Genomic DNA, 13376 nt, shown 5'->3' with positions numbered 1-13376 from the left:
ATGGTTACCTTCTTGCTTTTTCTAACTCCTTTTGTAACTTCCTCTAACTCCAGTGTTTAGAGGTCAGTAAGGTGAGAATAAAAGCAGCAAGCGACTGAGGAGTGGCCAGAAAGGTAGAAGAAAACCAGACAAGGGCAGAGTCCTGGAATTTAAGAGTGTAGTATTTTTCAAGGAATTCTCAGTTATTGCAAATGATGCTACGCTGAGTATTGAGAATGATCCATCAGACTTAACATCACATGTGACCTTAAGAGCTCTGGTGGAACAGATGTAATAGCAAATAGAGAAGGAGGAATTGGAGAGAGAATACAGAAAACCTGTTCAAGGAGAAGACTAGAGGCCCTGGGCAAAGCTGGCAAAGGAGATAGGTGTCGGCAGTCATGGGAGTAAAACCCAGAGTATGTGGTGTTACGGAAGGCAAGAGAAGGTTGCAAGGAGGAGTCAAGTGCTACCAGGGCAAATGAGGTGAGACCAAAAGCTCCACTGGAGTTTGACATCTGATGACCCAAAAGGAGCATCTTAAGTATTAAGCAGAGTGTAGGGTAAGGAATACATGACGAGTGGAGACAACTCAAAGCTTGTTCTACAGGTAAGAGCACCAGAGGGAACCAGGGCAGTACCTACCTCACAGGACTATAGTGAGCATTAAATAAAAACGTACGTGCCTGGCACAAGGGAAGTGTTCTTCAAATGCCAACTATTACACAAATGAAAGTTTCCCTCTCCCCTCCATTATCCTAATCAATTCTCCACGTGGCACTGCCACCTCCACCACCACCCAAAAGTGCTACACGCAACGTGGGCATTTCAGAATTCAGATACTTCAGAATTTAAGCACTGTTTCTTCTCATGTGCTCATGACTTGATAACTTTGAAATTTATAGAAAAAATGAGGTTTGAGGGAAATCAGTCACATCTTATACTAAAACATGCCCTTCTACTTCTAAAATGAACAGTTGAGAGTTGCTTAACACAAGTTTTCAGCTATAGAAAATATATTAAAGGAAGAATTACTTAAAAGTTCCTTTATATCTTACATGGGAATCTCTCTAGATATAAGCAAGTCTGGGTGAAATATTTGAATCCAAGTCTAAAACTTCCCGTGGTGTAAACCTTCTATGCTGCTGGAAAGCCAACCTAGTTAAAAACTAGAAACTGAGATAAAGGTTCAAGTTATCTCCTAAACCTCACTAGACTCATCCTTGTTTTCACCGACCCTCTCTCCTGCCTGGAATCTCTTTCCCAATTTCCTCCAGCCAAAATTTAACTCAAATGTCTCCAGACTCAAATACTTAGTCTCGCCCATTCCAACCTAAGTCTGTAATCACACTGTTCTTCAAGAGTCATGTTTTCACTCCCCTCAACCCTCCCCAAGAGATTTTAAGCCCCATAAGACCAGACTACATTTTTTCCTTTCTATGTATCAAGAGAGAAAACCACAGAATATTTCACACATATCAGATACTCAATAAATGTTGACTGATTTATATGAGACCATTCTAGAATAATTTTCCAGCTAATTACCACTAATTTTGCAGGTTAATTGTGTTGTTTCTCATGATCTAGACTTGACAGCAGGAATCAGCAAACTACAGGACGCAGGCCAAATCCAGCCCATGAGCTAAGAATCTTTTTATGTTTACAACAATCCTTTAAAATTGTAAAAACCAAAGACTATGCAACCTGCAAAGTCTAAAATATTTACTATCTGGCCCTTTACTGCACATCCCTGACAAGGTCTTTAGACAAGAACGTAACAAATGAGTTACGGTGCAAGGGGAATGACCAACAGAGTTCTTAGAAACCTGTCTAGCCCCTGAGGCACCTCTAGACAAGATGTTTCCTTATCCTCTTTATTCAGCAACTCAACTCCAACTGCCCGATTTTGTGGCTAAACCCCAAGGAGTCTGCCACTCGCCACACTCATTGCAGGTGAGGACGGAGTAGGGAAATAAGTAATAATAGTAGGAGGTTGTGAATGATAAAAAGTCCTTTAATGTTTGATAGACAAATTCAAGTTCATAAAGAAATTTCCTTGAATTTAATAAAGATGCTAAAAATGCTATTTGCAATTTTTTAATATTTACAGTTCCTTTTTTACAGAGTTCTGTACATAAAGATAAATATACAGAAACAACCCCATCAACTGTCTGCATCAGTAATCCTCGCTGGTGGGCTCACCATTTACAAGGAAGACATCATTCAACGCAAACTGTCACAGAGACTGTCCTATCACCAAGGACTTCTAACTTGAAGGATCATTATTAGGTCTCTCTTATCAAGATCGCCAATCACTGGAGGCCTTTATATACCAACTAGCAATTACCCGTGAAATCAACGAATGCAGTCACTGGCTTTAACGGAGTGTGAACAACTGCCACTACTGCCTAGTGGAAACATCTCTACCCTATGCTGACTTCAACCCTTAAAGATACAGGTGTAGTTAAGAACAGAAATAAACCCCACCTCCCCTTGGCTAGTCACTGTGAAAAGTGTGCGTGTAAGGCAATTGAATCGAGGGTTAAGGATTCATCTTGCTAATGTCAAAAGCAACACTAACAAGATTCTTAGCCTCATCCACCAGATGACGGGCCTCTGCGACCAGGTCTCCAGGAGCAGGCTCCACCTCCTTCACCAGACAAAGGGTTGTAACCTGGGAGGAGAGAGAGGAAATAGTACTGGAAACACTCTGTCTCAAACATGAAACTGTGAGCCTGACGTGCAAAGTACTGCAAAGATGGATTCTATTCTCATGGACATTTTCATAAAACTTTCAGCTACCATATGAAAAATTACTTTATACTGTGATTGCAGTTTGAATTGACTTTCCAGTAGGAATAAAGGAAGCCATTCAGCTTTTTGGCCTTAACTCCCCAAAACACATAAAAACTCCCCAAAACACACAAAAAATCTGCCAAAAAAACCTCTCAAGATGGCTGGATTTAAGTATATGAAGGCTTCTACTGCACTGCTTCATAAAATGTATACATTCAAATAAGAACTGTTCAAGCTACAGAAAATAAATTTTAAAAAATCAAAACAGAATGGAACTTGCCGCTTCTACCAGTCAGAACTGGGTAATCTACATGCCCTGGTCCCCACCCCATCCCCGCCCACGCATTAGCTTTCCAAAGTTAATGGACATTTGGTGACCAGGATGACAGCTCAGGCTCTATAGCCAGCAAGACCTTAAATGAGGTGGCTTTGCTCCTTACTTGCTGTGGGATCTTTGGGCAATAACTCCCTGAGCCTTAGTTTCCTTATTTATAAAACCAGGCCAGTAAAAGCACCTAGCTCAGGACTGTTGGGAACACTGAGAGAGGCCATGCACATAAGCATGTCACGCATTACATTTTCTACAATTTCCACTCCTCTCCTAAATATCACCACTGTTTGCACTGAAAAATAGTCTTTCAGCAAAGAAGTTTTAAAATAGTATTTTCCTTTCAGACATGCCCCCCGGCTCCCCGACAGCAAGCCAGCTTTGGGTTCCTGACACAAAGGTGATCAGAGCTCAGCCTTTAAGGGTAGCCCAGCTTGCTTCTGTGCTGCCTTAGAGCCCAAGTCCAGTCTCCCCATAGTCGCCAAGACACCACCCAGGCTTCCACCCCTCTGCAATCTCTCCCTACAGAAATCCCTTCTCCTCCAACAGAGAATAAAAACTCTTTGGCCTAGCAGTGGGTCCTACATGAAGCGTTCTAGTGCCTTTGCCCTCTCCCTCAGGATTAATGTGGACTCCTAGCAGATCACAAAGCATTACTTCTTTTCATTTGTGCGTGAGTCTCATCTTCTCAAAAGGATGTGAAAGTCCTCAAGGATGGGATGGAGACAGACTGCTACAGTATCACCTAGAGTGCTGGGGGTGCACACAGAAAAAGCTCTGAATGGACACCTGTCCACGTCTCCTTGAGAAAGTTATTTGCAAGAAACAAGGCAGCCCTGGCAGGAAAGACCAAAACCCCTGTCTTCCAGTCCCTTGACACTCATCTGCAAGACGGGCAAACCACTCCTGGTCCTACTTACCTCTCCCCCACAGGGCTGTGTGGGATCAGGTGAGAATACTAAAATACAACCGCAATCATTCCAATTATTCACCGAGGGCCTTGACTGACCTTTTTCGATTTTTTATTGAATGTTTACTTTTTTTACTGATTGGACACTGAGGCCAAGGAGGCTACAGCCCTCCTGGAAACTGGATTTGCACCCACATCCTTGCGCTGGGCCCACTGGACAACAAGGCTCAGCAGGTTGGTGACTCCCAGCCATCGAGGGTTACTTTGCGTCTGTTTCTTTTATATAATCTTCATAATTCTAAACTTAGGAATTAGTCTCAATTTATAGACAACGAAACAAAGAAACAGAATCTTGTTTTTAAAAGATAAGTATACCCTGTAATTGTTCAGAATGCTTTAATATTTGGTGCTTACCACCTCCCCGCAAAGGCTTTCTGTCAGATTTTCGTTTCGGGATGACTGAGGAAGTAGAAGGCCCAGGACTGTCTTCTTCCTGTTTAAATATACACCAGCTTAAGGATTATTTAAAAACATTCTACTTGACAAATCTTCATCTACTTGAAAATGTCAACTAGGCCAAAGTCTGCAATCACCTGAGGCCTTCCTGCATTTCTTTTGTAACTTTTTCCTTCTTGCATGCTGTCCCACATTTCAATCTTCCGTCTCCTTTTCTCTTCTTCAAGCTGAGAAAGAATCGCACATTGTACAGAAGGAATTCATAAGCTGCCATTTTTCTCAAAGAAAATGCTAATTTTGACAATTTTTAATATAAATGTCCTTCAAAACAAACTTTCACCTGCATTTTCTCCCATTAATAGAACTGCTGTCATCTAGTGGTACGAGTTTAACTTACAGATAGAACCTCTTGTTTCTGTACACTATTAAAGAAGGCACAAAGTGTCATGGAAAAAAGAATACTGATTCAGTTCCTCTGAAACTTGCCCTTCTAGGACATTTTCAGCAATGTGGAAGAACTCGGACTTGAAAACGGGTGAGTGTGGCTGGCAGGCCTGCTTTGTTGCTACCTGGCTGCGTCACCTGAAGAAAGTCACTTAAACCCTCTGCTTTGCAGGCTGTGAGGACCCAGTAAGAACGGATTTAAAAGTACTTTCAAAGTCAAGTACAATGGAAACATAAGGGAAACTAATCTCAGCAGAAAATTATGCCTAACAACGAGCACTTGAGAAAGCTCGTGATCATACAGTGAGCAGGTTCCTGGGGGGCGGTGGGGTACACAGCGCATTGAATCTTTGCCTCTGCTTCCTACTTCTTGAGGAGCAGCGTTCCTACCAGGAACCGGGTACCGCAACTTACGTGCACACAAAATCACTCATTCCCAACGGAATCCAGACCCAAACTGTAGTTCATTCTGGTTCCAATTAAACTATGATGTTACAAGGATATGCAAGAAGATGCCTTAGAAAGCACATATCCAGAAAATTTCTCCATGGCTTTCAGGGTCCATTGCTGCGAAACCCAAATACCTGTCACCACATGCTTCCACCCCCTGCAAGTACAGGGAGTCAAGGAGGAAACCATCTCTTAACCCGAAGGTTGTTTTACATTACTAGCTAACACAGAGAACATCACGATGGAACCCAGCTGACAGACCCTGAGACCACAAACAAGAAAGCTGATTTAACTGTGAGTCAGGCAGACTCAATCAGTTTTATTATTATTTTTTCTATAAGTACATGACACAGAACCGCATATGATACAACAATTTTAAAACTGAAAATAGGCTTTTGTCCCTCTTCCAATTTTAGGAGGCTCACGCTACAATTTTAAAAAGTGATCTTTTAAAAGACTTTTTCAGCTATATCAGCAAATTCAATAAATGATCAAGCTATTTTACTAATAACACTCAAAAAACTCAGACCCTGAAGCCATTAATTCTGACATGTAGAAGGAATTCAACCTATTCTATGGCTGTAGAAACAAAACAAAAATAATGAAATGGCTGGAAATCAGCAAAGAAAAAAATTAACACAGAACTGCTCAAAAATGGCATCTATGTATACTATGCTGCCATTTCTATGAAACAAGATCTATGCATGTACTTATGGATAAAATATTTCTGGAAAAAATATCTAAAAAACTTAATATAGAATGCTTGGACAGCAAGGGGCAGGGGAGCAAGGAGGGCAGAGACTTAGCTTTCATGGTATAGATTTTTATATGACTTTTTTTACCTCATGTGATTTAAAACATTAAATAATAGGAATGTGATATTTTAACATTTTAGGTTAGTGACTGTATTTAAGTGGAAGATGGGCAACAAATGAACACTGAAGAAGGCTGCTGAGACAGGGTGACCAAGGAGGGTGAGTGTGTGTAGCAGGTGTTGCCTTGTTCTGTCCTTTCCTTCTGGGCTCCAGCCAAGCTGGGAGACCAGCCACAGACTGGATGACAACGCAGAAACAACAAAAGCCACTGGCAGCAGCAGAAACACGAGACACATGCAGGACCAACAGGAAGACCAACTTCTCTGCTGCCTTAGAGCTAGCAGAGGCTTCCTCCTGAGATGATAAAGAGGGGCACAGAAACATCTGGACTGAAAGTAGAGAGTGGAGTCTACACTTGGTCGTTTCAGTTTCACAGACTAGGTCAAACCTGGTGGGCGATTTTACTCCTGTGAAGAGCAGCACAATCCACCTGCTACTTCCAACAGTTGTCCTTGGTTCTTCCTCTCCTCTCCCCTTGTATCTCTCCCCACTTCCCCCCTCCTCTCTTACCTTCCTCCCTCCCCTTCTACCTTCCCCTAACCAAACCATGTGCCTTTAAAAAAAAATCATTCAAAAACCCCATCTCCTGCTGCCTATCTCGACCCTGGGCTAAGCCCATCACTGCCCTCCCTGGCTCTCCTTCGATCCACTGAAGAGTGGCCCCACCAAGCCAGGTCATGTGAGACACACAGCTTGAAACAGACAACGGAGCAAGAAGCTGAATGTGTGCCCCCTGTGTGTCTGGTGGCATGGCTCCTGGACACAGAGTTTAATTGGGGGAAATACTGCTGTGAGGGAACCACTAAAAAGCAAAAACATAAATATAAGATGCCTTTCTAAGAATATATTCCCCCATACAGTAAATTGCACAAGAAAAGCATGCTGACCAATACTAGGCTAAGTGGAAATGATTCTGCCATGATTAGTTGTTCCCAGTACCTGCCCTAACGGACACATGTGAGCACACGCATACATACATTTTTACCCACTAAGCCTCAAACTATTTCTTAAGACCACACATTCAAACTAAAACCAGCTCGTACCTGTCTTAGTTTCTCCTTATGCTTTTCAACTTGTGCATTTAGTTCCTCTTGCATTTTCAAACGAGCAGCTGCTAAAGCTTCTTGCCGTTTAACAACAATATCAGGTTCTAAATTGTCAGACAAAATTTGAGATAAAGCACCTTGTATAATATAAAATGGAAACTCTTGAGGGTCCATATTATTAGAAGTATACATAAGTACAGATGTGACAATGCAAAAACATATTTTTACATGAATAATTCTACTCTTCTGCATACATTTTACTGCTCTAGGTTGACCAAAATTCTAGAAGACAATGAAGGAAAGTTTTCCAATCATTAGCCCATATCTATACCAGAAAGAGGTAAAGATCCTTAAGTATTTTATCCTTGTTTCTACAGAAAAGAAAGAAAAATCCTTCCAGTTAACATTAATAGAAATCAGTTCCCCCAGCTTTATCTATGTTTTTATCTAGTTTATAAAACAAAGAAAAATTATATAAATACACCGTGAAGTTCTTTATCTGCTCATCTATTCAGACCACTGTGTTAAGGACCACAAAGGGGCAACTACACAGTGGTGTGACTTATTTTTTAAACAAGGAAATAAACTGGAACTTATGTGTTCACATCAGTACCATCCAAAGTATAGGCAATCTTCATTACCTACAGACGGTTAGTAGTGGAAAAAGGCCACTTAACTGAATCCTCATAAAACAGGGGCCAAAATGTCATGGAAGCACTGGTTTGTGTGTGTGGTGGTAGAGATGACTAGAATTTTATCTCTAAAACACAATAAAATTATAGTTCCACTTTATAGAAATGTGAATTTTAGTAACATTTGTAATGTTAGGTCATTCTTAAAATAAAATTAATCAAGTGTGGGTTTTTTTAACCTAACTTTTCTAACAAAATTATACAACAGCGCAAAGTAACACATTTCACTGCACATTTACTTTTTGCAGTGCTTCATGAAAACAACCCTCTTTTAAGAGCCCATCTTATCATCATCTTATATAAATCTACTCTTCAGTTGTCAGTAGGTCCTACACTGCCAGCACTTCACCCGTAGACATGGCTGTACCAGGTGACCGAATCTGTTCCCTAACACCGTCATCCACTTCACGAAATGCTGCATCTTACGTAAGATTTACAATTGTACTTGGTAGTTTGTTGATGGAGGTACAGCCAACAGGCAAAAAGACTGAGAGAACAGCAGGACCACAGGGTTTCATGGGAGAGGAGAAAGCTACATTTGAGTGAAGGAATTTTCCAAGCCTTTCCACCGTGTAATGCCATTTGCTTTCCTCTCCAACGTCAGTAATCGTGTTGACTCAAATGAAGGACAACTTGTATTTGTTTAATTACGCTGTTCTTCTCAAAACACTTAATGTTTCTTTTGGATACATCCTCAGAAACTGAGCGTCTAAACTAGCGAAAAGGCTACTGTTTCAGAGGAAGTGCGTTTCTGAAACAGCCAAGTGTAATCTGAAATTGGGTCTGATGAGTAAGTTGTGAAAATCAAACTGTGGTGGATAGGAAGAACTAAGGCTGCGTTTCTTGCCACCCACATGGTTCTAGAGATAACACAGAGTTAACAGGCAGACCCACAAGTACAGAGAAACTGTGAAGTTTTCATTTTAACCCATTCTATAAATGAGAAACCCTTTAACAAGATATGCAGTGCATACTCTACACACTATCAAGCAGGTTTTCCATCTCAAAATCTGTGGAATTAAAAAAAAAATTATTGCACATTCACCAAAATCAATTTCAGAAGCACAAAATGGTTTTCCTCCCACACAAATTGGAATCATGTACTTCTTACTCTTGACGACAGACTAACTTTTTAAACACTAAGAGAAGCAGGCATAAAGCCTTCGCCTTCGTTCCTGTTACCAAGCACTAACCCACGGCAGCCGCAGCTCGGTCTAGCTGCCTCTGCCTCAAGGCCCTCAGGCGGGTGGACAGCTTCTGGAAAACCACGTAGAGAAGGATGCAGCTGAAGACGATGTACCAGCCATAGGTGGCCAGCAGAGAGCCCACTGAAAAGAAGAAAACAGTTTTCAAGAAACTAAAAAGGATACAACTACTGGACTTCTGTATAAAGTGCACCAAGACAAAATAAGCGTAGCTCCTGCCCTCAAAACCCTCACGGTCCAGCTGAGGAAATGGCCTTTTAAGCAGGCAGTTAAAATAAAAGAAGTGCAACAATTGAGGGGTCACTGAAAAGGGGCTTCTCAACCATCTGGGAAGTCAGAGGGAGAAGTCCGGAGGGCGTAGGGCACGGCCTCTGGGTTTTGAGGGATGAAGAGATCATCCTACTCAGGAAGGCAAAGGTCTGTCAGACCTAGAGAACACACCAGTTAGCAGTACAAATCAGGGAGAAAGGGGCGGCCGTGGGAGGCCGACACAGGCCGGGTGATGGGGGGAGTGGGGGGCCGAGGCCTGGAGGCAAACGCTAAGGGCCGAGCGACCCCAGTAACTGCAACCCGGAACGGCTTGCTTCCACAAATTAAAAAATTTGCGCAAAACAGGGCCCGAGGGCGCCGCCCAGGGAAGTGCGGCTCGGAGGCCTCGGCGCGCGCTCCGGGCCCGCCGCCCGGACCTGCGTGCCGCGCCAACACGGGCTGCCGGCCAGACCACCCCAGGCCCGGCCCGGCGCGCCGCGGAGGACGACCCACCGGACATGGCGGCGCGGGGGGGCGCTGGCGGCGCGAGCCCGCTGCCCCGCGGCGACTCACCCGTAACGTGCAGGAAGCGTAGCCCCTCGGTCTCCAGAGCCGGCCGCGCGGACAGCTGCTCCTCGTCGACCTCCATGTCCCCCGCCGCCGCCCAGCCAGGCCCAGCCGCGTCAGCGCAAGCCTCGGCCTTCCGGCCCGCCCCTATGTACACGTGGAGCGCCCGGCGCCGGCGCCCCGACGACCCAGCGTCCCGGCCAATCGCGGCGCGACCCGGCCCTGGCGCTCGGCCTATCGCAGCGAGGGCGTGGTCGGGCGGGGCGTGGCCGGGGCGGGGCGAGCCAGGGGGGACCCGGCGAGCCGTGGGGGCGGGAGGATCCCCAGGGCCGGCCGCCGGTCGTCCGCGTTATTCGCCTGAGGCCGCTTGACCGACCTCCTGGCAGACTTCTTATCGAATGTTTACCTTTGTGCTGATGGACACCAATGTCACTGAAGGCTAGGGGCCGCCTAGAAACGGGATTTGCGCCCACATCTTTGCCCCAGGCAACACGGCTTGGCGAGTGGGCGACTCCTAGTCTTTGGGGGTTGCATCCAAGATCCGCCCCACCAAAGCGTAAAGATGAAACACGAGGAAGCTGCCCCTCCAGCTGCCGGTGATACCTTTCAGGCTAAGAAAGTCCCCTCCTATCCTCATGGTTCTCCTCCCCTGCAGAATCAAACCTCTTGGGAAAGAATCATAGCAATGGCTCCAACGCGGACGGAATCTTACTATGCGTCACAAGACATGATCAGTTATTTATAATAGTGTCCTGGCTGTTTCCTCTGCCTGCAATGCCCTCCTCCACCCCCTTCCACTCCTCACCTGTCACCACCAGAATTTCTGAGGGCTACCTTAACCACCCTATTTGAAATTTGACCTTGAGGTTTTTTTGGAGGCTTTGAAGTGAATGTACCTAGCTATGTCTCAAAAGAAGGGTTAAGAATTAGGAATACAACAGTGGGAAAATACTGAGGAGTTGACAGCGCGCAGCCACCATCGCCATTAGCAGCGTGGGGAAGGCGTGCACACGCCAAGCGCGAATACCGCTAGCGCTTCCATCGCTGGTTCGCCCAGATGTTGCTCAAGGGGGTCGGCGCTGGGACCATGTCCGACCTCTTCAGCGGTGTGTCCAGAAAGCGATAAAGGAGGAGATTCCCATTCAAGGAGTTCATGGGCCGTGGCAAAGACAAGCCTGAAAGCTCTTCTTCACCTGAAAACGGACTCCTCAAATTGGGAACCTTAGGACTCTAGATTTCGTTAATTAAGGCTGTGAAGACAGCCATTGATTTGATGAATTTAGGAGGAATTTTATTCCCCCCTTCTTGATGTTGTCCTCTCACTTGTAAGAGATGAACCCTCACTCTGCTCTGAGGTGATTTCTCACTTGCTCTGGCATCTTGCAGAAACTCAAGTGCTAAAACTGAACCATTTCTTGGGATTATGGTTGCAATACCTGGTCTGGGATCAGCTGTAAATATACCTTGTATGTAAATATTGATAGACTAGTCAGGATGATCAGTGTTGCCTGACCTCTTTATACTGCAGGCATGAGGTAGACTGTATTGAGGTCATTGCTCATGGAGGCAAGTGGCCAGGACATCTTTTCTCTCAGGGAGTTAATGCTCTGAAAAGGGATCTGGCACAACAATTTGAATTGCTTTCAAACCAAGTCAATGAGTTAAGTCAACCTGCATATCATAAAAATGTCAAAATGCTGCATTTGGTTAAGTGGGGGATAAGAGATTGCTTTATTTGCTTTGCTTACCCACCCTGCCTTGTAATGTCTGTAATCATGAAGGTGGAATAAATTGTAAGTTTCTATCATTTAAAGAAAAACAGTGAACAATTCCTGTCACTCCAGACTTAGCAATATAAAATAGAAACCAGCACAACACTCGTGAAAATGCACATTTTAAACATATACAAGAACAAAGTACCTTTGTATACTATTGTGAACTACAGTGTGTGTTTGTATACATATGTACACACAGTATAATGATGAACGGCATATGCAACTAAAATTTAATAGATTTTGAATAATCAGAGTGCAGAGATAATGGGCTTTCATGTCAGTTCCTTAGCACATTATTATTCTTATGGTCCCATTGATAGAAGTTACTCATTCTTCCTAGCCAGGTTTATGTGTTACCTTTGTCCCTTTAATCAGGGTGTATCATCTCACCTAGCATGTCTAGAACCACAAAGTTATTTCAGCAAACACTTTGCTTGATATAACTACACAGGTGTTACTTGCAAAAACAGGACAAAGGTAGTATCCGGAATTCCCAACCAGTCACTGACCATGGTAGACTAAATGACTGGCCCCAATTCGTCACTCCTTCCCACTATATCCGTGCCATGGCCTCAAGGTGGGAGGAGTATATCTCCCCATTCTTTGACTTTGGACTCGGCCAGGTGGCTAGCTTTGGTTAATGGCAAGTCGGCAGAAATAACTGTGTGTTAGTTTTGAGTGTAGGCCATGAGAAGCCTTGAGTGTCTCCTTCTTCTGCCTTTATCCCATTAGCCGACTTGTCCAAGGAGAATGGAATATGTAAAGCCGAGCCACCCAAGTTAATCCATAGACCTGCAGTGAAAAGCAAAGCCCACTGTGAGAATAAAAGGTGTCTATCACCTGAAACCCCAGTTTTGGGGTAGTTTGTTATGCAGCATTATTGTGGCAACAGCTAACTGATAAACTGCCAAACCTTACTGTTTCACAAAAGTATATGCAACAAGACACAATTAAAGGGGTTGGTAGCTAAGGGAGATTACAGAGACGGCAATCAAACAAAAGTGTTTTCTCAAACTTGAATAATATAAGGACCCCTTTCAATGACAGACATTCTTGGAGACCCCCAATGTGGCCTTAAATTATGTTAAATACATACACATATGAAACTAAATATGTATTTCCTATAGTTCTTACAACCTCAAAACCAGAGCACTTACTGATTACATACTAATACTACAAAACTAATAATATTCAAATCCACATCTTAATGTAGTTCCACAGAAACAAAGTTCTTTTGAGTGTTACATGACTATGTCACTGGTACAAAAGTTTCTGCTATAACATGATAGAAGTTATCCTGAATGAACCTCGCATTCTGTGAAATTACACATTGAAAATATTAGGCTTCTGAGAAAAATCGGGTTGGGGCAAACCCAATGTTTCTGGTCCTGAGACACACAGATGGAGGTTGAGCTCTGAGCATAGAAGCCCTCACTTTCCTGTGGTCAAATTTTTGCAAAATTCTCACTCAGGACAACAGCAAAATGTAACAAGGATCCCTTTTGCTTTTTTCTTACCAGCCCTCAATCATTAATCACGTGTCATTAAATTATTAGGTACCAAAGTAATCCTGTTCAGTTCATATCAGTTCAGGGAATGGCACT

The 13376-nt window shown here is 43.7% G+C and overlaps 1 protein-coding gene across 1 annotated transcript; it reads right to left on the bottom strand.

The window, feature by feature from the left end:
- Positions 1-1972: 1972 nt before the first annotated feature.
- SELENOS (selenoprotein S) lies at positions 1973-10128 on the bottom strand. The gene is made up of 6 exons (XM_004431888.3): positions 10004-10128; positions 9170-9304; positions 7282-7388; positions 4607-4696; positions 4428-4506; positions 1973-2653 (listed from the first exon to the last, which is right to left on the bottom strand). The coding sequence occupies exons 1-6, from the start codon at positions 10077-10079 to the stop codon at positions 2568-2570; spliced, it is 573 nt and encodes a 190-aa protein (XP_004431945.2). The 5' UTR covers positions 10080-10128; the 3' UTR covers positions 1973-2567.
- Between the last annotated feature and the right edge of the window lie 3248 nt (positions 10129-13376).

Source organism: Ceratotherium simum, chromosome 3, assembly GCF_057802395.1.
Source record: "Ceratotherium simum simum isolate JZ-2026a chromosome 3, ASM5780239v1, whole genome shotgun sequence".
Lineage (NCBI taxonomy): Eukaryota > Metazoa > Chordata > Mammalia > Perissodactyla > Rhinocerotidae > Ceratotherium > Ceratotherium simum.
Note: the sequence above shows the minus strand (reverse complement) of the source record. Positions and strands in the feature narration are given on the sequence as shown.